The sequence below is a fragment of the Heloderma suspectum genome, chromosome 4 (assembly GCF_057233095.1).
Source record: "Heloderma suspectum isolate Gila_16-S chromosome 4, 16-S_ref, whole genome shotgun sequence".
Taxonomy (NCBI): domain Eukaryota; kingdom Metazoa; phylum Chordata; class Lepidosauria; order Squamata; family Helodermatidae; genus Heloderma; species Heloderma suspectum.
The window spans coordinates 263,125,686-263,148,334 of NC_139461.1; the positions used below are offsets into that span (position 1 = coordinate 263,125,686).

General features: G+C 45.0%; 1 protein-coding gene across 1 annotated transcript in view; it reads left to right on the forward strand.

The window, feature by feature from the left end:
- The window catches only part of IGFN1 (immunoglobulin like and fibronectin type III domain containing 1), a 57,156-nt gene that overhangs the window by 16,792 nt on the left and 17,715 nt on the right, over positions 1-22,649 (forward strand). The window contains exons 10-19 of the mRNA XM_084851676.1: positions 650-5,209; positions 5,350-5,474; positions 7,157-7,298; positions 8,895-9,191; positions 9,876-10,175; positions 12,296-12,469; positions 14,842-14,970; positions 15,651-15,953; positions 18,022-18,110; positions 20,332-20,527. Of these exons, the coding sequence (XP_084707802.1) occupies positions 650-5,209; positions 5,350-5,474; positions 7,157-7,298; positions 8,895-9,191; positions 9,876-10,175; positions 12,296-12,469; positions 14,842-14,970; positions 15,651-15,953; positions 18,022-18,110; positions 20,332-20,527 (6,315 nt within the window). The remainder of the gene's footprint in view (positions 1-649; positions 5,210-5,349; positions 5,475-7,156; positions 7,299-8,894; positions 9,192-9,875; positions 10,176-12,295; positions 12,470-14,841; positions 14,971-15,650; positions 15,954-18,021; positions 18,111-20,331; positions 20,528-22,649) is intronic.

Consider the following 22,649-nt stretch of genomic DNA (forward strand, 5'->3'; position numbering starts at 1 on the left):
AAATTGTAAAAACATTAAAAAACCATCCAGTCCAGCACAATGTGCAAACAGTTCTGGACACAGTGTTATTTGTCTCTAGCTTCTGCCTAAATATGGAGATTCTATTTTAGCTCTCATAGTTAATGGCCATTGACAGACCTACTCTTCATTTGTCCAGTTGGTTGTTAAGGACATTTATGGTGGAATCGTATGGAAGTTTAGACAAAAATAACTCCTACAACTCCCAGGGATGCTGGGAGTTGTAACTTATTTCTGTCTAAACATGCATAGGACTGGGCACTTAATCTAGTGGCTATCACGTCTTGTGATATGTCGCCCCATGTCTTACAATAATAGGCATTTTGCTAGTTTTTGTCAAGATCAGTTACTCTTTAGGAATGAGAAACAGTTTCAATTTCTTTCACTTAAAAGCAAACAAACCTCAATTCCTGTATAATATCAATCACAATATGGAAAAAAAATGGACTGCTCTATTTCATAATGTAAAACTGGATGGACTAATGTTTATTTGATTGATGTGGTTCTCTCATTACGATGGAACTGGTTTGCACGAAATTTCAAGAGAGTCTCCTCTCCCCTCATTTTCCCAGTGTATTTCTTGTAAATGGTCTTGCATTTTCAGTTAACCACCACTATGTTTATAATGCAGCTGGTAAAGGAAAGAGGAAACAGACTGGAGGAGACAGTGATGATAAAACTGGACAGCAGAGCAAACTATTAGACAAAGACCATGCTAAGAAATTTCATCAGGGAGTTGGGCCTGAAGATCAAGAACATTTCAGCATGGACAAAGATGGCCAGTTTAGAAATGGCCAAGATGGCAGAGGAGGATTTTATGACTCTTTGGGAAAAGATGGTTCTTTGGGAAGAGAAGGGAAGATGAAACAGTTTTCTGGGGCAGGGGTAGCCATGGCAGAGGGGGATCAGTTTGCTGGAGGTAATAGTAGAGCTATGCATCCTGGTCAGAATTCTATGCTAGGTGGAAATGCTGTTTGTGGAGAAACAGGTGGTTTGGCTGGCATGGGTTCACTGTATGATAAAGGTGCTTTGGTAGGTGCCATAGGTATTGGCACTGGATCTGGAGGTGGACTGAAAATGTCAGAGGGGGAAGGTTCCACATTTAATAGGGCAGGTCCTGGTGACAGATTCAGCAGAGCACATGGCACAGCAGCCCAAGATTCCATGTTAGGAAGTGCAGATATAGACAGCAACCAATGTGGTGTGGGAGGTATTGGTGGTGTTGGAGTTGGATTTGGAATGCCAGCAGCGACAGAAGGATTTTATGGAAATAAGCATATACTAGGTGGGCCTGGACCCAGCCTTGATGGAGGTCTTTATAGTAAGGATGGTGGTCAAGGTGCTGCAAGTGGGCCTGGATCTGGGTATGGTGGGACAGGAGCACTCTATGGCAGGGATGGTAAGCTAGGCAGAGTTGGTACTAGTGGTGCAAGGGGAAGAGATGGACATTGTGGTGAGGATGGTAAGCCAGGTGGAGTTGGTATCCCTGGAACTGGTGCAGGGGTTGAAGAGGGAATCTATGGTAGAGATGGTACTATCGATGGTGCTACTGCTGGTAGGCATGGGGCTGGACTTGATGGTGTAGGAGGTCTCTATGGCCAAGATGGTATACCAGTAGAAGCAGACACTGGTGGACTTGGTGGACAGGGGAGCATAGATGCTATTTATGGCAAGGATGGCATGCGAGCTGGAGCTGGTGCTGGTGCATCTGGTATAGGAGATCTCTATAGCAAAGATAGAATAACAAGTAGAATAGGCACTAGTGGACCTAGTGGTGCTGGGGCAGTAGGTGAGCTCTATGGCAAGGATGGTGTACTAGGTGGTACTGGAGGACCTGGTGGTGCTGGAGGCATTGGTGGACTCTACGGCAAGGATTGCATGCCAGATGGAGCAGGCAGCGGTGGACCAGGTGGTGCTGGGGGCATAGGTGAATGCTATGGCAAGGATGGCATGCCAGGTGTAGCAGGCATTTATGGACCTGGTGATGCTAGGGGCCTTGGTAGACTCTATAGCAAGGATGACATGCCAGGTGGAGCAGGCACTGGTGGACCTCGTGGTGCTGGGGGCATGGGTGGACTCTACAGCAAGGATGGCATGTCAGGTGGAGCAGGCATTGGTGGACCTGGTGGTGCTGGGGACATGGGTGGACTCTATGGCAAGGATGGCATGCCAGGTGGAGCAGGCACTGGTGGGCCTGGTGATGCTGGGGGCATTGATGGACTCTATGGCAAGGATGGCATGCCAGGTAGAGCAGGCACTGGTGGGCCTGGTGATGCTGGGGGCATTGGTGGACTCTATGGCAAGGATGGCATGCCAGGTGGAGCAGGCACTGATGGACCTGGTGATGCTAGGGGCCTTGGTAGACTCTATAGCAAGGATGACATGCCAGGTGGAGCAGGCACTGGTGGGCCTGGTGATGCTGGGGGCATTGATGGACTCTATGGCAAGGATGGCATGCCAGGTAGAGCAGGCACTGGTGGGCCTGGTGATGCTGGGGGCATTGGTGGACTCTATGGCAAGGATGGCATGCCAGGTGGAGCAGGCACTGATGGACCTGGTGGTGCTGGGGTCATGGGTGGACTCTATGGCAAGGAGGGCATGCCAGGTGGAGCAGGCACTGGTGGGCCTGGTGATGCTGGGGGCATTGATGGACTCTATGGCAAGGATGGCATGCCAGGTGGAGCAGGCACTGGTGGGCCTGGTGGTGCTGGGGGCATTGCTGGAATCTACAGAAAAGATGGTATGCCAGGTGGAGCAGGAATTGGTGGGTCTGGTGGTATTTGGAGAGTAGGTGGACTCTATGGTAAGGATGGTGTGTTGGATGGTGCTGGAGGTCCTGGTGATGCTGGAGGCATTAGTGGATGTTATGGCAAAGATGGCATGCCAGGTAGAGGTGGTGCTGGTGGACCTGGTGGTGCTGGGGGAATCAGTGGACTCTACAGTAAGGATGGTGTGCTAGGTGGTGCTGGTGGACCTGGTGGTGTCTTGGCCATTGGTGAAATCTATGGAAAAGATGGAATGCCAGGTGCTGGGGGAGTACGTGGACTCTATGGAAAACATGGAATGGCAGGTAAACCAGGCACTGCCAGCCCTGGTGGTGTTGGGGGTGTAGGTGGATTCTATAGTAAGGATGGTGTGCTAGGTGGGGCTGGTGGACCTGGTGGTGCTGGAGACATTGGTGAACACTATGGAAAATATGGGATGCCATGTGGAGCAGGCACTGATGGACCTGGCGGTGCTGGTGGAGTAGATGATCTCTATGAGACAGGTAGTTTGCTAGGTGTAGGTGCTGTCAGTGGGCCTGGTGGTGCAGGGGGCATAGGTGAATTCTATAGCAAGGACAGCATGCCAGGTGAAGGTGGTGGTGCTGGACTTGGTAGTACTGGAGGAGTAGCTGGACTCTATAGCAAAAATGGTATACTAGTTGGATTTGCTGCTGGTGGACCTAGTGATGCTGGGAGTATTGGTGGACTCTATGGCAAGGACTTCATGCCAGGTGGAATAGGCACTGGTGGAGCTGGGGGCACTAGTGGACTCTATGGCAGGGATGTCAACCCAGGTGGAGTAGGCTCAGGTGGACTTGGTGGTGCTGGGGGAGTAGGTGGACTTTATGGCAAGGATGGTATGCCAGGTGGAGCTAGTGCTGGTGGACCTGGGGGTGCAAGAGTAGGCAGACTTTATGGCAAGGATGGTATGCTAGGTGGAGCAGGCACTGGTGTATCTGGTGGTGCTGGGGGCATTGATGGACTCTGTGCAAAGGATGGCATGCCAGGTGGAGCTGGTGCTGCTAGATCTGGTGGTGCTGCCAGAGTAGGAGAACTTTATGGAATGAATGGTATGCTAAGTGGAGCTGGGGGAGCTGGGGGTGAAGCTGGACTCTGTGGAAAAGATGGCATTGGAGTAGGCATTGGAGAACATGGTGGTGTTGAGGGAGTAGGTGGATTCTGTGACAAGGATGGTATGCTAGGTGGAGCTGGGGGAGTAACTGGACTTTATGGCAAGGATGGTGTGGTCAGTGGAGCTGGTGCTGGTGGTGCTGGGGGAGAAGGTAGCCTCTATGGCAAGAAAGGAATGCCAGGTATAGCAGGCAGTGGTGGACTTGGTGGGGTTGGGGACACTAGTGGACTCTATGTTAAGAATCGTATGGTAGGAGGCACTGGTGCTGGTGGACCTGGTGGTACCGGAGTAGAAGGAGGACTCTATGGCAAGGGTGAGACACTAGGTGGAGCTGGTGCTGGTGGTTCTGGAGGTGTTGGGGGCATTGCTGGGCTCTATAGCAAGGATGGAATGCCAGCTAGTGCAAGCATTGTTGAACCTGGTAGTGTTAGGGAAGAAGGTGGACTCTATAGTAAGGATGGTGTACTAGGTGGTGCTGGTGGACATGGCAGAGCTCAGGGCACTGGTGGACTCTATGGCAAGGATAGCATGGCAGGTGGAGCAGGCACGGGTGGTCTTGGTGGTGCTGAGGGAATTGGTGGAATCTATGGAAAAGATGGAATGCCAAGTGAAGGAGGCATTGGTGGACCTGGTGGTGTTGGGGGATTAGGTGGACTGTATGGCAAAGATGGTGTACTAGGTGGATCTGCTGCTGGTGGACATGGTGATGGTGGGGACATTAATGGATCCTATGGCAAGGAAGGCATGGCAGATGGAGCAGGCACTGGTGTACCTGGTGGTACTGGGGGCATTGGTGGAATCTATGGAAAAGATGGAATGCCAAGTGGAGCAGGCATTGGTGGACCTGGTGATATTGGGGGTATGGTTGGACTGTATGGCAAGAAAGGTATGCTAGGTGGAGCAGGCACTAGTGGACCTGGTGGTTCTGGGGACATTCATGGACTCTATGGTAAGGATGGTAGGCTAGGTGAAATTGGTGCTGGTGGAGCTGGACATGGTGATGAAAGAGGACTGGGTTACTTCTATGGCAGGGATGGTAATCTAGGTGGAGTTGGTGGTGGCAGGGGAGCTAGCAGTATTGATGGATCACTGCATGAGAAAATCTCTGGTATTCCTGGAGAAGAGTTTCTGGGCTATGGTCGGTCTTCTGGCCTTTACGATGCTGGATCCCTTGCTGGTGACAGAAGAAGACAGCTGTCTGACTTGGATGCCAGTATACTTACTTCAGCTGATATCTCAAGAAACAGGGACAGGAAGGGAAGAGAAGGAAGTCAGCTTGAAGAGGACATGAGAGGTATTTATATATTTATGGCTGACATATTGTGTTACTTCTTTTTTATTTACATTTTTAACATCTGTTATTTCTAGGTATTTCATAACTAGAAAAAGGAGCCCTTTTAAAAGTGGGCTCTTCTGTCTCTCTTGCCCATGCAGAACCACATTGCCATTTCAATCAAGGTTTATTTGACGTCTATGCTCAGAAGGGAAGATCAGCTGTGCTATCCTGTGTCCTCAATAATGATCAGCTTGAGGGTACCTGGTTTAAAGATGGCTTCAAGGTATGACTTCACTACCTTGTGACAGGCTTCCCTTGAAGACTGTAAACATCATGAGGATGTCTCTTGAAGTTTACATTCATATTTTCCACATGACGTTTTATTTGGAAATAAAGTTTCAAATGCAGGCAGCAAAAGAAGAAACTCCAAATAATAACAATACAACCAGGGTGTCTAATCACAGGCCCGGGGCCAACTCTGAGGTCCCAGTCCAGCCCTTCAGGATTCCCCAGATAGCCGCTCCACCTTTCCTCTGACCCAGTGGAGGCTGGTGGCTCCGATTTGGTGGGGCTGTGAATCCATTCAGGGTTTCAGACTCAGAACCAGCAAGAACTCTAATGGAGCTATCCAAGGTGCTGAACCTATTTTGGGCCTAGGGTTCAGCACCTTTAGAGTTCTGGCTGGTTCTGATTGAAACCTCGAATGGATTCATAGCCCCACTGAAATCGGAGCCACCAGCCTCCACTGCCCTGACCACTGTTGGTTTGGTGGTTTCCAGGCTTTTGCTCAGTTTTTCTCCCCATTCTAAAAGGTTGAACAGCATCTCCTAAGGCTTAGTTACTGGCAGCAAGAGCTTTAAGCTAAAATCTGCTGATATGTTTGGTATTTTGGGGCCCACCCCTTTTACCTTTGACCTAGCCCCATTTGCCTCCAGCCTCACCCACCACTGGAATGTGGGCCCCGAGAGTGTCTCCAAAATGGAATCCAGCCCTCAGACTAAAAGAGTTTCAACACCCCAGATTTAAACTATGGAGTAGCAAGTAACTGAGCACTAACACCTGTGTAGTGGGAGTAGGGGGAACACATTTTCACTTGATATATTTCAGGAACCAACTTAGATCCCCCATGGACTTTGTTGACCTGTTTTTGCTTTTTGCATTCAGTAGGTCCAATAATATATAGTATTGGTTCCTCAGGTCAGGGACTTTGCCTTTCTGGATAGTTCCTACATACTCTGGTATTCCAATTTTTAAAAATTCTGTCTGTGGAACCTTGGAGCACTGGATTTGACCCCTAGGCCTGAGGTTCTGCTCTCTTGATTTAAATGTTTAGGGCAGTTTAGATTTAGGGTAGTTTAGATTTTCGCTAAAAGATGGTGTATATATCTTTTAAACCCATCAAAATAAATAAACACACTTCATATGTGTTTCTACACATCGCACATGCTATTTTTGCTTGACGCACAGCCTCATCCTTACAATTCAGTGGTGTGAGAGTTTGCCCTGGTCATGTTCTGCCTGCAGTTGAAATCTATTGGGAAAGATTCCATGCCCTATAGAGTAGATTCTCACCTGCACAAAATGTTTCCTGAGTACTGGGAGTTTACTTACAAGATAGAGCTCTAGTAAGAATTTTTGAAGCTGCACCAACAACACGTGCCACTGAGAGCCTTCATAGAAACAGGTGGTGACAGGCAACAGTTCTTTTCTTTGGGCTCCTCCTGCCCTTTATTCTCCCCCTCCCCTTCCAGGAACTTTTAGCAGTATTTGAATCACTGGAGCAGAGTCAGGATCTTTATAGCGTCAGCGTTTTGAAACTAGTACAGGAAAAATGGCTGACTTTAGGGCTCTCTGTGTTTGCTGTGAAGTCAGCTGTGAATTAGGCTGTGATCTGTTGTGGTTTCAATGTTACATGTACTTTCTGAGAGAGAATATTTCTCTGCTTTCTTTCCACCTCCCTGCAAGATAACTGGCCTGGACAGAGTCTCCAGTGAGAAGGACGGCCCAGTCCACAAACTGATAATAGATGAAGTACAAGATAGTCATGCTGGAAAATACAAATTTGAAGCCAAAGGTGTCCGAACAGAGGCATCCATATTTGTTGAAGGCAAGTCTAGTCAAGGCCTGTCATTTGGCAGATAACATGATGCTAAAATGCTGCCGGTTGAATCATGCCTTTAATATCATACTTTATGGGAGGGGTGAGAAGGTAATTGAATCGATAATCCACATAAACCAGATCTCATCATTCCACAAACAGAGAACAGAGGTCACCTGGGAGGCAATTCATGGCTGGATATTAATTTCTGTGACATGTATAAATGGATGAATTCAACAGGTATATGACTAGAATCAAAATTCTAGAACATTTTATTTATTTATTTATTTATTTATTTATTTCTATACCGCCCAATAGCTGAAGCTCTCTGGGAAGTTCACAAAAATTAAAACCAAACAACACACAATAAAACAATTTAAAGTATATAGAACATTAAAACCACAATATAACAATACAACCACAATAAAACCTAGCAGCAGTGCAGGAGTTTAAAATACAGTTTTAAAACAGCAAAGCTAAAAAATTAGAAAGCTAAAATGCTAAAATGCCTGGGAAAATAAAAAGGTCTTCACCTGGTGCAAAAAGGAATACAATGTAGATGCCAGGCGAACCTCACTAGGGAGCTCATTCCAGAGCCAGGGTGCCACAGCAGAAAAAGCCCTCCTCCTAGTAGCTACCCGCCTCACTTCCTTTGGCAGGGGCTCATGGAGAAGGGCCACTGACGATGATCTTAAGGTCCGGGCAGGCACATATGGGAGGAGGCGATCCTTCAGGTAACCTGGAAGCTAAGAACAGAAGCTAACTGTGATGTGGTCAGTTCAGAATGCCTCTGATAACCTCATTTGCCTCTCCTATTGGTTATGTATCACACGTCCTCCTTACTTCCCTCTAGTGGCTCTCTATCATATTTGTATTCAACTTCAAGCCTCTAGAAACTTAAAGGCAAGCATTAGAGTCTAGTTCTCACTTTTAAGAATCACTCCCTCTGCCCATCATTACCCTGAACATCCCTTCTCACACCATCTGCTGCACAAAGGTTGGTTCCCCCATTTCATTCCTCTCTTGCTCTTCCATCTCTCTGCCTTCTTCCATGCTGTTTTCTTTGCCTTGGAACAGCCCCATCCCTCACTTTTTTATAAGGCTGATTCACACTTCTGTTTCAGACCCATCCTGAGAATTCACTTTTGAAAGAAAACCCTTTTCAAAAGTTATCGTAGGCACGTATCCTGCTACCATTTGACTCCCTCCCACCCTATTCCTGATATGTATTAGTCAACCTATGACCCTTTTTCCCCATCCGGATCTTGTCCATCTCATACAGATTGTATGTAATGCGAGTTCTCTTGGTGAAGGGCTGTGTCACTTCTTTGTTCTAAGTAACTCTTAGCACACTTTCACAGTAAAGCAATATCAAGTGGTTGGTTTTGTGGCAGTGGGATTTAGTCTTGTTTTCATTGGGTTTTCAGCAAGCTTCATTGTGATGAAAGAGTTTAAGAATTCTGTGGATTCTGAGGTTCTGACAACCATCTGCAGAATATCAAGTTTCTCCATCTCTTGGTGTAATTGTGGGCTATTAAATATGGTCAGCAGGGCATTCTTCACACCTTGGGACTAAATCAGCATACCATTTGTTTCTATGTTCAGACCCTCCAAATGTTGACTCTGCTCTTTTGGAAAAACTGAGGAAGGAACCTATAGTGGTTAAGGCAGGAAAGAATGTCATGGTCAAGATTCCATTTGAAGGCCGGAAGCCAATCAAAGGAACTTGGCTAAAGGATGAAGGTGAACTTCTGGATGATGCCAGGATCAACACTGATTATTCAGACAACTTTACCCGGCTCTCCATATCCAGTACCAACCGGAAGGATTGTGGTGATTATAAAGTGAAGCTGAAGAATGAGAGTGGAAGCTTTGATGCAACTCTCAAGCTGGTAGTGATAGGTGAGAGACCCCTGGTATTGATGAAGCCTGAAAGAATGAAGCACCTTTATAGAGGACTTTAAATCTTATATATAACACATTGGAGAGGGAAGCATTATTACTGGCAGTGTGTGGGAAACTGCTTATAATTGCAAAGTAGAGTATGTAACATTTGACTATGGCTGCAGACAGACATAATGTAAGACTGTTGTTCACAGCACTGTGAATGCACTGTCAGTGCTGTCTACATACCAACAAACTGAACATTTTTGTCCCTCCCTGGCTGCTCATCTGCTTGCTCACTACCTTCTCCTCCTGGGAAACATAGACCCTCACTGCTGGGTGCCTGAGATGGAAGCAGCTCAGCCTTCTACCATCTCAGGCACCTGGCTGCATGACACTTTGTATCCCAGATGGAAGAAGAACTAGCAGCAGTAGCAATCAGAGAGGTGAGGGAGTGGAGAGGAGCAAGAATAACATATCAACATTCAATTCACTGGTGTGCTATAGATAGAAATTAATATAATGAAAAGAACTAACAGCCCATTTTTATATTACATCTGTCTTCAGCCTAAGTCTTCTGTCCACACAGTGGAAATCCTTGCATTAATCTTGCCAGCACTGCTCAAGAGAAATGGCAACAATACTAATACTAAGCGCAGGCAAAGACCTTTCTCATTTGCTGTCTTTTTCTCTTCCATTCAGATAAGCCACAGCCACCAGTGGGACCCATAGAAGTTGTGGACTGTTCCACAAGTGGCATAACTATTCAGTGGAAGCCCCCCAAAGATGATGGTGGTAAGCCAGTCCAGCATTATATTATTGAGAGGCAGCAGGTTGGCAGAAAGACCTGGCTGACGTTGGGAGAAATCAGTGGAAGCTGCACTATTTTCACAACCAACAAAATGGAACATGACAAAAGCTATTACTTCAGGGTGAAAGCAGTGAATGCTGAGGGTACCAGTGAATCGCTTGAGTCTGATGAGGTGATGGCTGCAACCAAAGGTAATGGAAACCCTTCTGTATGTTTGACAAATTGTCACAGCAACATCTAACATCCCATCAAATTAGCTACTGATCCATGTTTAAGTTTTTGCTGACATTCAAAGTCCTAAACAACTCGGGACCAGGATACTTAGCTGAACGCCTTCTGCTATATACACCAAATCGGCCCCTGAGATCTTCCAAGGAGGTCTTCTTGTTTGTCCCATGACCAATCATGTGACGCCAGATAATGGCATGTGTAAGCAGGCCTTCTGAGCAGTTCACCCACCCTCTGGAATGCTCTCCCGCATGTAGTTTGAGAGACGGAAACTGGTGAGCTTTAAAAGTTTCTTGAAGGTGTATTTGTTTACTTAGGCTTTCCCTGACATGTAATCAACCATGACACTGCTCTGCTCTACTATTGTTCCTGCTGTAATATTTTAATGCATTTATTGTTTTATATTATTTTTACATTGGTGTTTGTATTGTATGATACGAATTTTTTATGTAAACTGCTTAGTGGCAGTTTACCACTAAGTTTACCACTATTAAGTAAACTGCTATTATGTAAACTGCTTAGTGGCAGTTTACCACTATTTAGGATATTAAATAGTATAATAGTAGTATAAATACATAATAAATTTGTCACTATATGGAAACGTAGACCACGTTTGCCTGGATTTGAACATTTCCATTCTGTCTCAAGATGATGATGATGATACATGAATACTTCGCATTTATATATCACTTCTTAGCATCACTTGCATTATCTTGGCAATCCTTACAAAAACTCTGTAAGGTAGGTCAGTGCCATTATCCCCCTACTGCAGATGTGTATAGTTATCTGGTGAAATTTGAAGCTGTTGCTGCTATGCTCACGTCGAATCTTCTCCAGGATCAATTTCTGCCTCAAACTGAAGCTATACTCCCTGACCAAAAAAAAAGCCTTTAAAGTCCCACTGATGGGTTAAACTTCCATTCTGAATGGGCTGGATGTTTTTGAGCCTTTTAAGAAAGGTGGTTTAAAAATAACAACAATAACAACAGCATAAATGAAGCATAAATGAAGCATAATTTGCTTTCATGAGTAGTAATAAGACAGGAATCTTGGCCTAATAAACCACAATGTGAATGAACTGTGTGCGAGGGCACACAGCCTGTTCACTCCTCCATTTGTACAAGCAAGGAACGAGAGAGCTTTGCATTATGTCTGAAACTGGGATCATGGTTAAGTGTGCCCAAACAAGCCAGGACTATAGACCAGCAACATACCCTGGTTTAAAGTTGGTTTATGATCCTGTCTTGTTTATTTATTTATTTATTTATTTATTACATTTATATCCCGCCTTTTTTCCTCCAAGGAACTTAAGGTGGCGTACATAATCCTCCTCCTCTCCATTTTATCCTCACAACAACAACCCTGTGAGGTGGGTTGGGCTGAGAGTCTGTGACTGGCCCAAAGTCACCCAGTAAGCTTCCATGGCCGAGTGAGGACTAGAACCCGGATCTCCCGACTCCCAGTCCAGCACTCTAGCCACTACACCACACTGGCTCTCTTTAGGCATAGTCAGCCACAATCCTTGATTTGGATGCAACACAAAGTTCTCCCCTGCCTAGTTTGTTTATCCACTCATGTGAAAGGAGGAATGAAGCAGGAGTGAACAGGCTGCATGCAACTCATTCACAATGTGGTTTATTAAGCCAGGATTCCTGGTTTATCATTATGTGCAAACACAGCCAATAAGGCATCCCATTTTATAGTTCCAGCAATATTTTAACACACCCTTCCCCAACCTGGTGCCCTTGAGATGTTTTGGAGCACAACACCCATCAGGCCAACATGGCCACTGGTCAGGAGTGATGGGAGTTGTCATCCAAATCATCTCAATGGTACTAGGTGGTCTAGAAAAGAATAAAATATAACTTGAAATGTTCTTAGCGAGAATGACTAAACATTGCACAGCTCTCAAGGTGATGTTCTTTCTAACGTTCCTAATGGACAGCCTAGGGTTTGAAAAGGTGCTCTAATTTGAGTATTCCTCAAATACTAATTTGAGGAAAAGCAATCACTTAGAAAATATTCTTCTTTTAGGAGGGGTGGAGTAGAGATCTTTAATAATAACGAATTGAATTCTTCCTAGCTTTTCCTGGTCCTCCTGCTGCTCCTAAAATTGTCAGTGCCAACAAGGGTACCATAACACTGTCATGGGCAGGACCGCGTAAAACAGGCAATTCCCGGATCTTGGGCTACATAGTTGAGAAATGCAAGCAAGGCAGTAACACCTGGACACCCGTGACTGACTTACCCGTAACAGGTAAGCAGCTCATAAATTTCTGGTAGAGCAACTGAGCTAAAGGAATTGATGCTGGGTACGGGGGTACCCAGTTGTATAACTAGGTTACCACTTTAGCTCTGGGAAATTATAATAGGGAGTTGACCTCTATTACATTCTGTTATGGAAAATAGGGCACTGAACAAATGTCAGAAACCTCCTCACTTGAAAGATCTTGCTCTGTAAAGTTTTGCTCTCAGTGTTGCATTAAGCCTAATCGGATTGTCTGCATGGTGCTGCGACATCACCAAGTTCACTATAGGATCTCTAATTGGCTGGGATCATGCAGAGAAGAATAATGAAATGGTACTGAAGTGGCATTATAAATGGGCCTGTGAATATATCCATTAAAAAAAAAAAAGACTGGTGGTTTTTCTAGGTCTTTTTTTTTTTTTTTACCCTTTCAAAAGCCTTCTTTTTCACACTGAAAATTTTCAGTAGTTCCTCCCTTGAGTTTAAGCTGGGGTTGGCGGAGAATTTCTCCCCGAAACTTCGGGGGGCCAAGCGCCAACGTGTTCGGCCCCCCAAACAAGTTTCGGGGAGAAATTCTCCACACACCCCCACCCCCCACACTCCCCCCCCGGGACGGGACTTACCTTTGGCAAATGTCCCTCCTGGCGGCGGGTCCGGCTGGCAGTTCGGCGGGTCTTCGTCCGGGGCGGGAGCGGCAGCCAGTCTTTCGACTGGCTGCCGCCGCCGCCATTCCAATAAAAGAAAAAAACAAACAAACGCCCCCGTGATAGGCTACGTGATGATTAACGTAGCCTATCACGGCTAGATTTGCAAAGTCAGCCATGATAGGCTACATACATCGTCACGTAGCCTATCACGGGTGACTTTAAAAAAAAAAAAAAGCGCCTACGGATAATGGCAGCCCCCATAGGGAGCCGCCATTCCCGTTCCTTATTTGGTCGCTGTAGTCTACGTAAATCTTTACGTAGACTACAGCGAAAATAAGGGCAACGCTATTTGCGTTGCCCTTATTTTCGCCGTAGTCTACATAAAGATTTACGTAGACTACAGCGACCAAATAAGGAACGCGAATGGCGGCTCCCTATGGGGGCCGCCATTTGCGTACGCACTTTTTTTTTTTTTTAAAGTCACCCGTGATAGGCTACGTGACGATGTACGTAGCCTATCACGGCTGACTTTGCAGATCTAGCCGTGATAGGCTACGTTAATCGTCATGTAGCCTATCACGGGGGCGTTTGTTTGGTTTTTTTTTAACTGTTTAGTTTGCGGCCAGGCGAGGCGAGGCACCTCCTCCCCGGCCTGAATTTCGGCCGGGCGAGGCGGGAAGCCTCCCCCCCGGCCTGAACTTCGCGGGGGGAGCAGCGAAGCGCCTCCCCCCCACCGCGAAAAGCTTCGAGGACAGGTAAGTGACTTTCGTGCACCCTCTGCTCCCAACATGTATTTCTCTTCCTTAGTTTTGACACACTCCCCAGCCAGCCTTTCATCTCTCTACCCCTCCTCTGTCGAAGAACTTCAACTTCATGCTCAGAAGTACACAAGCGAGCAGGAGCAGAAGCCACTGTATGTTAGAGCCATAATGCAGGTCTCCACATCACAGAGACTCTTGTGAAATGCCCTTTTGAATAATCATAAGAAATATACTGGTCCAATTGCATCTTGTCCATAGTAGCACTGATGCCACTCATGAGGTTACACAGACCCTGTGCTACACTCCTGAGGTGTTATTTGTCATCCTCTGACATTTAACTTGATGGGGATATGGCCAGAATAGCCTATAAGAATCTAATACAAAGAGCAGAGAGTATTTAATTTTTGTTATCTATTTTTTGTCAGGAAACTTGCAACTATATATGACAAAAGATACCTGGTTCACCTGTAACAATAAGCCACCGAGGGTGAATTTCCCCATGCAGCGTCTCATTGTGGTGGCAGCCATTTTGAATATTTGAGCCACAGCTGGGGCATGTGGTAGCCATGTGAACCCAGCAAGGGTGGGTTGATGAGGTGGTTAATAAGCCACCTGCAACCCTAAAACAGCCCAAAGGTTCTGGGTGGCTTGTCAACCACCCCAACAACCCACCCTCACCAGATTTGCATGTAACAACAACCTATGGTGTGCCACTGTCATACCCAAGTCATGGCTCAAATATTCAGAATGGCAGCCACCGCTATGATGAGAAGGCCCACAGGAAAATTCACCAATGGTGACTTCTCGTTATGTGTGAATTGGGCCATTATTTCACAGTTTTTCTCCTGCAGCTGTTGACCACATAACCCACAGTAGAACAACTTTATGATAACAGGTTGCAACCCTGCACCGCACAGAAAACCCAACCTTGTTTAGAGCATAATTATTTCACACTGACTTATTCATTCTACAGACAGGAAGTACACAGTGACTGATCTGAAGGATGGGCTTCAGTATGAATTTCGCGTGGCTGTAGTTAATGCTGCCGGGGTGGGTGAAGCCAGCGCACCTTCAGAAGCTGTTTTTGCCCGGGATCCCATGAGTAAGTGGTTTTGTCCATCTATCCTACTGGGCATGGCACAGAATAAGTACATAGATAGCACAGAGAATGAAAGAGAGAGAGAGAGAGAGAGAGAGAGAGAGAGAGAGAGATGTTTGACACAAAATATTTCCTTATGTTTATGAACTCAACTGATCACTTCATGAGTGCCGTCATTCACATTTAAAATTGCATATAGGTTCTATTCTGTCACCTCAGTACTGTTAACCTAGCATCTTTGATTAAGGAAAGCCCAAATGATAGGAATAGTCACTAGTTGCACCCACTAGTTGTACCATGAGAAGAAGATACATGAGGGAGAAATAAAGCATAATTACATTTCTATGTGTTATATAAAAAAACTGTATGGGTTTATGGGTGCCAGTATAATATATAGTTAGATAGACAGATAGATATATTCATATAAGAATTTTCCTGTCTGTTGTAGAGTGGATTTCCAGTTAATTATGATAAGGAGAATGTACTGCAGAGGGGCAAAGGGGTAGGGAATTATTGTCAGAGTTGTAGGAAGGATGAAGGTTGGCATTTTCCATTCGTATGCTGATTAAACTAAGACACTTTAAGAGCAATGAAACAAAGATAAACAATGGGAGGCAGCATTTAAAACCAAAACCAAAAACTCCTTGGAATTTGGAAATGTCAGTTGTTCTTCCTCATTTCAGAACCTCCAGGTCCAGTGAGGGATCTTAAAGTGGTAAACACTGACTACTGCAGCATCTCCTTGTCATGGATGAAACCAGAGCCAGAGGAAGAAAATCATGCCAAGGGTTATGTCGTAGAGATGCGACACACTAATATTCTGAAGTGGACCCAGTGTAATGCCCTCCCGATACCAATGACTACATTCACCGTTAGGGGGCTAAAAGCCAGGGAGATGTACTTCCTACGTGTGAGAGCAATCAATGATGGGGGGTTTGGTGAGCCTGTCGAACTAGACACTTGCGTCCAAGCTGTACCTCCTACTGGTGAGTTAAAATGTGCAACTTCTGCTTTGGGAATGAAAAGTCTACAGAGGCAAAATCCATTCAGAAATATCACATCTGCATGAAATTCCATACTGCTACTGTTGCTGCTGCTTGTGCAGTAGCAGAGAAGCAGCAGTATAACTATGCACATATTTAGTGCTAGGTGTTGCACACAGTACAAACATGATGTGGCCCTCACTGCCTGGGGGTGTCTTGGTGTTGGGGACAGATAACGGGTTTGATTGTAAGTAATGAAGATAAGGGAGAGAACTGGGTAAATTCCAATGGAAGGGCAGGTAAGTCAAGGCTGCGATCGTTGCTGAAATGGTTCATTAAAGAAGTGGGTTTTATAGAGGAATGTAAAGGAGAAAAGGGAGGCAGCCTGATGAAGGCAGACATGGAGGCTGATCACAGGGAGCAGCAAGACAGAAGGGCATGGGGAGAGGAACACCCTGTGAAGAGAGACTGAATGAACTGGGCATGTTTAGCCTTGAGAAGAGAAGGCTGAGGGGAGATAGGATAGCACTCTTCAAGTACTTGGAAGGCTGTCACAGAGAGGAAGGCCAGGATCTCTTCTCGATCATCCCAGAGTGCAAGACACGGAATAGTGGGCTCAAGTGACAGGAAGCCAGATTCCGGCTGAACATCAGGAAAAACTTCCTGACTGTTGTTAGAGCAATATGACAATGGAACCAATTACCTAGGGAGATAGTGGGCTCTCCCACACTGGAGGCATTCAAGACGAGGCTGGACAGCCATCTGTCAGGGATGCTCTGACTTGGATTCCTTCATTGATCAGGGGGTTGGACTTCATGGCCTTGTAAGCCCCTTCCAGCCCTACTGTTCTATGATTCTATGAATGGGAGAGGGGATGAGCTTAAGCAGAGAGAAGTGAGGGGGAGAGGAGACATCATTGGTGTGGGGAGAGATAGAGAGCTTTGAAAACAAGAAATAATTTAGTGGGGGTCATGGACTAAAACCAGTGGGACTCCAAAATAACTGCTTAAAGACTTGCTATGTGGTAGCTTTTACAATATAAATGAGTGATCATCTTTCACCTTCCAAGAGGTGATAAGACCAGCATTATCACCTCTAGCGACCATTCAGAAATCCAGAGAAGTGAGCTGTGCATAATGGGCGCTCACTGCATGGCTGTGCAGTGAGCACTTCCACTAGGTGCATTTTCAGGTAGCTATGGTTTGTCTCTGTACACATTCAGAGGGTATGGGTTTGGGGAAATGACCACAACAGACACTTGGGAGGGTACAGAGAAGACAAAAAATACAATAACGGGAGGGAAGGAGGGGGACGCTGTGAGGAATCTGTGAGGCCATTAGCATGAATTCCAAAGTCCTTAAGGACAAGAAGAGAACGATGAAGGAAAGCCAAGCACCAGAAGATGTTACTGCATCCAACCCAGGCTGAATCTACACATAGCAGTTTTACCATTATCATACTGCAATGATAACTATTGGTGCACATGACACCAATGGGCACCAATAGTTATCACTGCAGTATGATAATGGTGAAACTGCTATGTGCAGATTCAGCCCCAGTGTGGTCAGAACTGAGGAGTGATAAATCACATTTACACTAATTGAGAAACTGAGGGAGACTGTACTTAAAACATTTTTGATTAACCTTTGTACTTGAGGCTGTAGAGGTTATGGAAGATGGCTGCATCAGATTGTGGAGAAAAGATTGTTTTTCCTAATGTTCAGCAAATATGGAAGTGCCATCTATTTAGCTGCCCCCTCAAATAATAAATCATATCTTAAAAATAAATTCAGGTGCTTAAACCAGCCTTCCCCAACCTGGGTGCCCTCCAGATGTGTTGGGCTACAACTCCCTGCATGCACAGAACAGCAGTTGGTAGTTTATTGTTAGATTATTTGCAGAAGTTGTTCCATCTGTTGTGAAAACTTCTCAGGTTGGGTAGTGTGTGTCCTTTTATTTGCAGTGGATGCTGTTTTCTAAGCTGTCTTCAATATAGACAGGCAAAGTGCTATGGGTGTTATCTCATATGAGGTGAAATCTGTAATTTGTTTATACATTCTTTTCTTTCCAGTTCATCCCAGGCTCTTAGTAAAAGACATTGTCAAAAGTTTTATGATTGTGAAAGTAGGGAATACCATTCGTGTGTGCATTCCCTTTGAAGTAAGTATAACCCCTGTGAGAAATGTATCATTCAAGATATCCGTCCTTTCTTATATTAAGAATATTATATATGTTCATACACATACACACACACACTATCTATCTATCTATCTATCTATCTATCTATCTATCTATCTATCTATCTTATATTCATCTAAGGCCCTCCTCCAGATGCTCCTCCAAGGGAGGCTGGGAGGTGAGAGCCTTTTTGGTGGTGCCCCCCCCCTTATGTAATGATCTCCCTGAACTGCCTGGCACCAACATTGTTACCTTTTGGGTGCCAGGTTAAGATCTTCCTCTTCTCTCAATCATTTGACAGCATATGATGAGGTTTTAATCAGGACCTGGATTTTTCTTATTGTTGATTGTTTAAAATTGTTTAGATATATGTGTGTCTCTGTGTGTGCTGGCTGTTTAAATGTTTTATGGAAATGGTTTTTATACTATGTATAATGTGTTTTTAAGGTTTTAATCTTTGTAAACCACCCAGACAGCTTCAGGTATTGGGTGGTATAGAAATGTAATCAATGAAATCAAAATTAAAAGGCCAATAGCACAACTTGTAAAGTTGGTAATACTTTACAGACCCTGGGCACTTTTTAAAAGGTCCTCTTTTTTTTAGTCACTTTAGATTCATCATGTGGATGCTGAAAATATCCTCCCTGTGGCAAGTGGTCTTGCACCTCAGCTATAATATTTAGAATAATTTTCCATGCCTAGAATGCAGTCATATATATCCTGACTAGAAAGTAAGTTCCATATAGCTCAATTGAACTTACTTCTAATTAAAGATGCTTACGAGTGAGCTGCTAATGACCCTGCAAAGTGATTCTTAAATCTAATGTTGAAAAGATGCAATTGAAATCTGTACATGCAGGTGCAACAAGTCCTTTTCTGTGAAAGGAAATGCCTATGTTGTATGTGAAACATTCCTTTGCTGATAGAAGTGAACAGGGAAGCATTTGCAGGGAAGCCCTTGCAGAATCCAACCAAATTTGAGTACTTTCAAGTTCCCATTGATTTTGAATGGAAGAGAGTTAAGCAAACTAACCTTTTTCAGTTCCTTTGGACTGTCCTGATTACTTGTCCATCAGCTGATTATTATTATTTCTTAGTCCCAGATGGTAAAGAAACAATGTAGCATCAGGGAAGCAATTTAGTATTACACAAAAAAAGCTATAGCCAACACCAAGGATCGCTAAATGGTACCTGTTGGGATTGATTCAGCCCCGGAAACATTTTGGAGCACTTTAAAATGGAGGAAGCATTGGAAAGATTTTCTGTGACATATATGGAGAAAGATAAATGGCCCCTGAGAAAGGAAAACTATTTCCGAAATGCATTGGGCACAATAAAAGGCTTTTTTTTTTCAGGCACCTGAGAATATCTTCTGCTTGGGACACATCAGCGCCTTCCTCTCATGCTATTTTCCAGATCCTTGGCAGACCTACCACACTTTCATAGATGTTTATATATATTTAAAAAATGCCCAGTTTCACTCATAAGATAAAATATATTTGATTTGAATTGTACAAAACAGAGGTGTTCTGCAGTTAATGCTGCATCTGATTCTTTTTATTTTTTTATGTCACATGTATGTAATAATATATACATTATACTTCTCCAATGCTATATCTGAGTGCCTGTGCTTCATTACTTTGAAGCTCTTATTGCTAGATGGGCACCAACTTTATTATCAAGCTTCATGAGAACATTGGTTTGTGAATAAAAATCTACTTTCAGCCTTCAAACCATTGTATAACAAATAGAGGAAACCTCTGGAAGTAGAGGCATTGGCTACCCCTGTCTAGAGATGGATTAATTTGTCAATTTTGGCTTCTCTTAATTTCTCATTTTTCCAATCTGAAGTTTGATTTGTCCCAAATTTTCAGATTTTTTTTAAAAATTTGCATGACAATTCATAGATTGAAACATTATTTTCACAAATGTATGTATTTTTGTGTGCACTTTCCCCTAATATACACATATTTGTGGGCATTTTTTAAAATCAGAAAATCTATTGCAAAATTCGGAGCAGTGCGAATTTTGAAGGATAACCGAGTTTCACTTCACTTACTGGTTTGAAATGGCGAAATCAGATAAGGTCACATTAAAATGCAAACTGAACACATTTCTTCCCCATTCCTACCCCTGGCCTATGTAAACAGTGTGTTACTACTAAGAAGAGCCTAAGTCTTAATGTCTCTTTCCCATGTTATAGGCTTCCCCAACTCCTGAGGTGCTTTGGCTAAAGGATGGGCTTGCTCTGCCAGCAAAAGCTACAGTTGCCACTAGAGAAGGCCTGAGCCAGCTCATCATACCAGTGGCTGACCTTTCTGACAGTGGGCACTATACCATCATCCTCCGAACTGAGCGCGGGAACAAAGAGACGTTTGGCTTCCTAGTCCAAGTTGTAGGTAAAAGCCACGCAGAGAATTTGCAACTCTGCTCGTACAATCTGTGATGATAACCCCTCATCTGGAAAGTTAAAATGGTACCATATTCCCTCAGCTAGGCACATGTCAGTGATGCAGGCTTGTCTATTGCCCATGAGGGGACATAGCCTGTGGAGCATTTAGAGGTCACAAATCAGCATATTTAGCAGTTCCAAAAAAGGGATCATGGAGCACATGCCATAGCAGAACCTTTTGGGAAACTGTCAACAAATGGAATAAGACACCAGCTGCAAGTATCACAGTCTGTCAGCCCCTTCGTTTACAGTTTACAAAAACAGTTGTGCCAACTGTCAACAAGCATTTCTGTCTGGGAGACAAAGAGGGTGAAAACTGGCTTTTTTCCATAGGCAAGCACTAAGCAAACGTTGCCCACTTTTTAATTCCTTTAAAATCAAAATGAAATGTCGAGCCGTCCTCATCTCTACACCTCGGGATGCATTGGAATTGCAAAATAACACTTCAAATATGAGTCTGTTAATTGCCTCACTTTTAACAATGTGAATAATTAACTAATTAAAATAAAGGTTTAGTCAACCCATCATACGTTTGGCGCCATCTGAAAGTAGTTTGTCAGCCAGCCAACACAGGCAAACCAAGTGTTGTACGGAAAACACAGGAAAGAAAATTCAGTTAGTTCAAGAGATGTACACAACTGTGTCATAAAGGATATAGCAACCTCAACTACCCTTTTGATAGCAGCAGATATCCAGTCTTAACAACAGAGCCATAATACACTTTAGCCCTGTTTGGGCATTCTTCCCCTACAGGTTATCATTGTGTGAGCAGGAGAATAGGGATGACCTCATTGCCCTACACCCTCTGTCAAGGCCAACTCGACCACTAGGTGGAATAAGGCAATTGCCTCAGGTGGTAGAGGCTGGGAGGCAGCAGCAAGGTGGTGGAGAAGAGCTGTGGGGCATGCCCTGCACCCATCAGCTAGGTTGCTGCCTACAGATATGGTGGAGGAAGCTGTTCCATTGCCAGTGCTGAAGAAAGATTCAAGTGACAGTCTAGTAGGCATTTGGACATTGAATAGGAGGGGCCACTAACTTACCTTTTGCCTCAAACTACAAAATGCCCTGGGCCAGCCTGCTCTCTGTTGTATCCCCCATCACTGGCTTCTTCACCTTCCTCAAGTTGGGAAGATGAATTTCTGCAGTGGGGAGTCTTCTTTGTCTGTGAAGGCTCCCTACATGATTTAAAGAGCAATTTTATGGGCCCGGGAAAGCGTCCCAGGGACCATAGAATTCTTCAGAGTCCCCCTCCAAGGCTGTAGATACCGCTACAGCCTCAGAAGGGGGCTCTGGTATCTGATCCCACCCCCCATCCCCGCCCCCTCTTGCAGCCACCATGGAAAGAACCATGCTTGCTGCTTCCTGAGGTTGGAAAAGTGGCCTTGGAGATGTCAGAAAGAGGGTGTGCCAGTGGGCAGGGCGTGGAGAGGCCACAATACAAGGAATCCTATGGTCTCTCCAGCCCTAGTTGCACCCCTGCCAGTAGGGATGTCGGAGAATTTCTCCACGAATCTCCGGGAGGCCGAATGCCAACGCATTCGGCCCCCTGAAATTGGTGGAGAAATGGTCCACCCCCCCCCGCCACCCCCCCCGGGATGGGACTTACCTTGGTCGAATGTCCCTGACGGCGGCGGGTCCCGGCGGCGGTGCGGCAGCGGTGCAGCGGCGGTGCAGCGGCGGCGCGGCAGCGGCCGGTCTTCCGACTGGCTGCCGCCGCCACCATTTCCAAGTGTAAAAAACAACAACAACAGCAAACGTGATAGGCTATGTAAAGATTTACGTAGCCTATCATGGCTAGATTTTCAAAAAACACCGTGATAGGCTACGTAAATCCTTACGTAGCCTATCACAGCTGACTTTGGGGGGGAAAAAAAGCACGTACGCAAATGGCGGCACCCATGGGCGCCGCCATTTGCATTCCTTATTTGGGCACATGTAGTCTACGTAAACATTTACGTAGACTATGGCGAAAATAAGGGCAATGCTATTTGCGTTGCCCTTATTTTCGCCATGGTCTACGTAAATGCTTACGTAGACTACACGTGCCCAAATAAGGAACGCAAATGGCG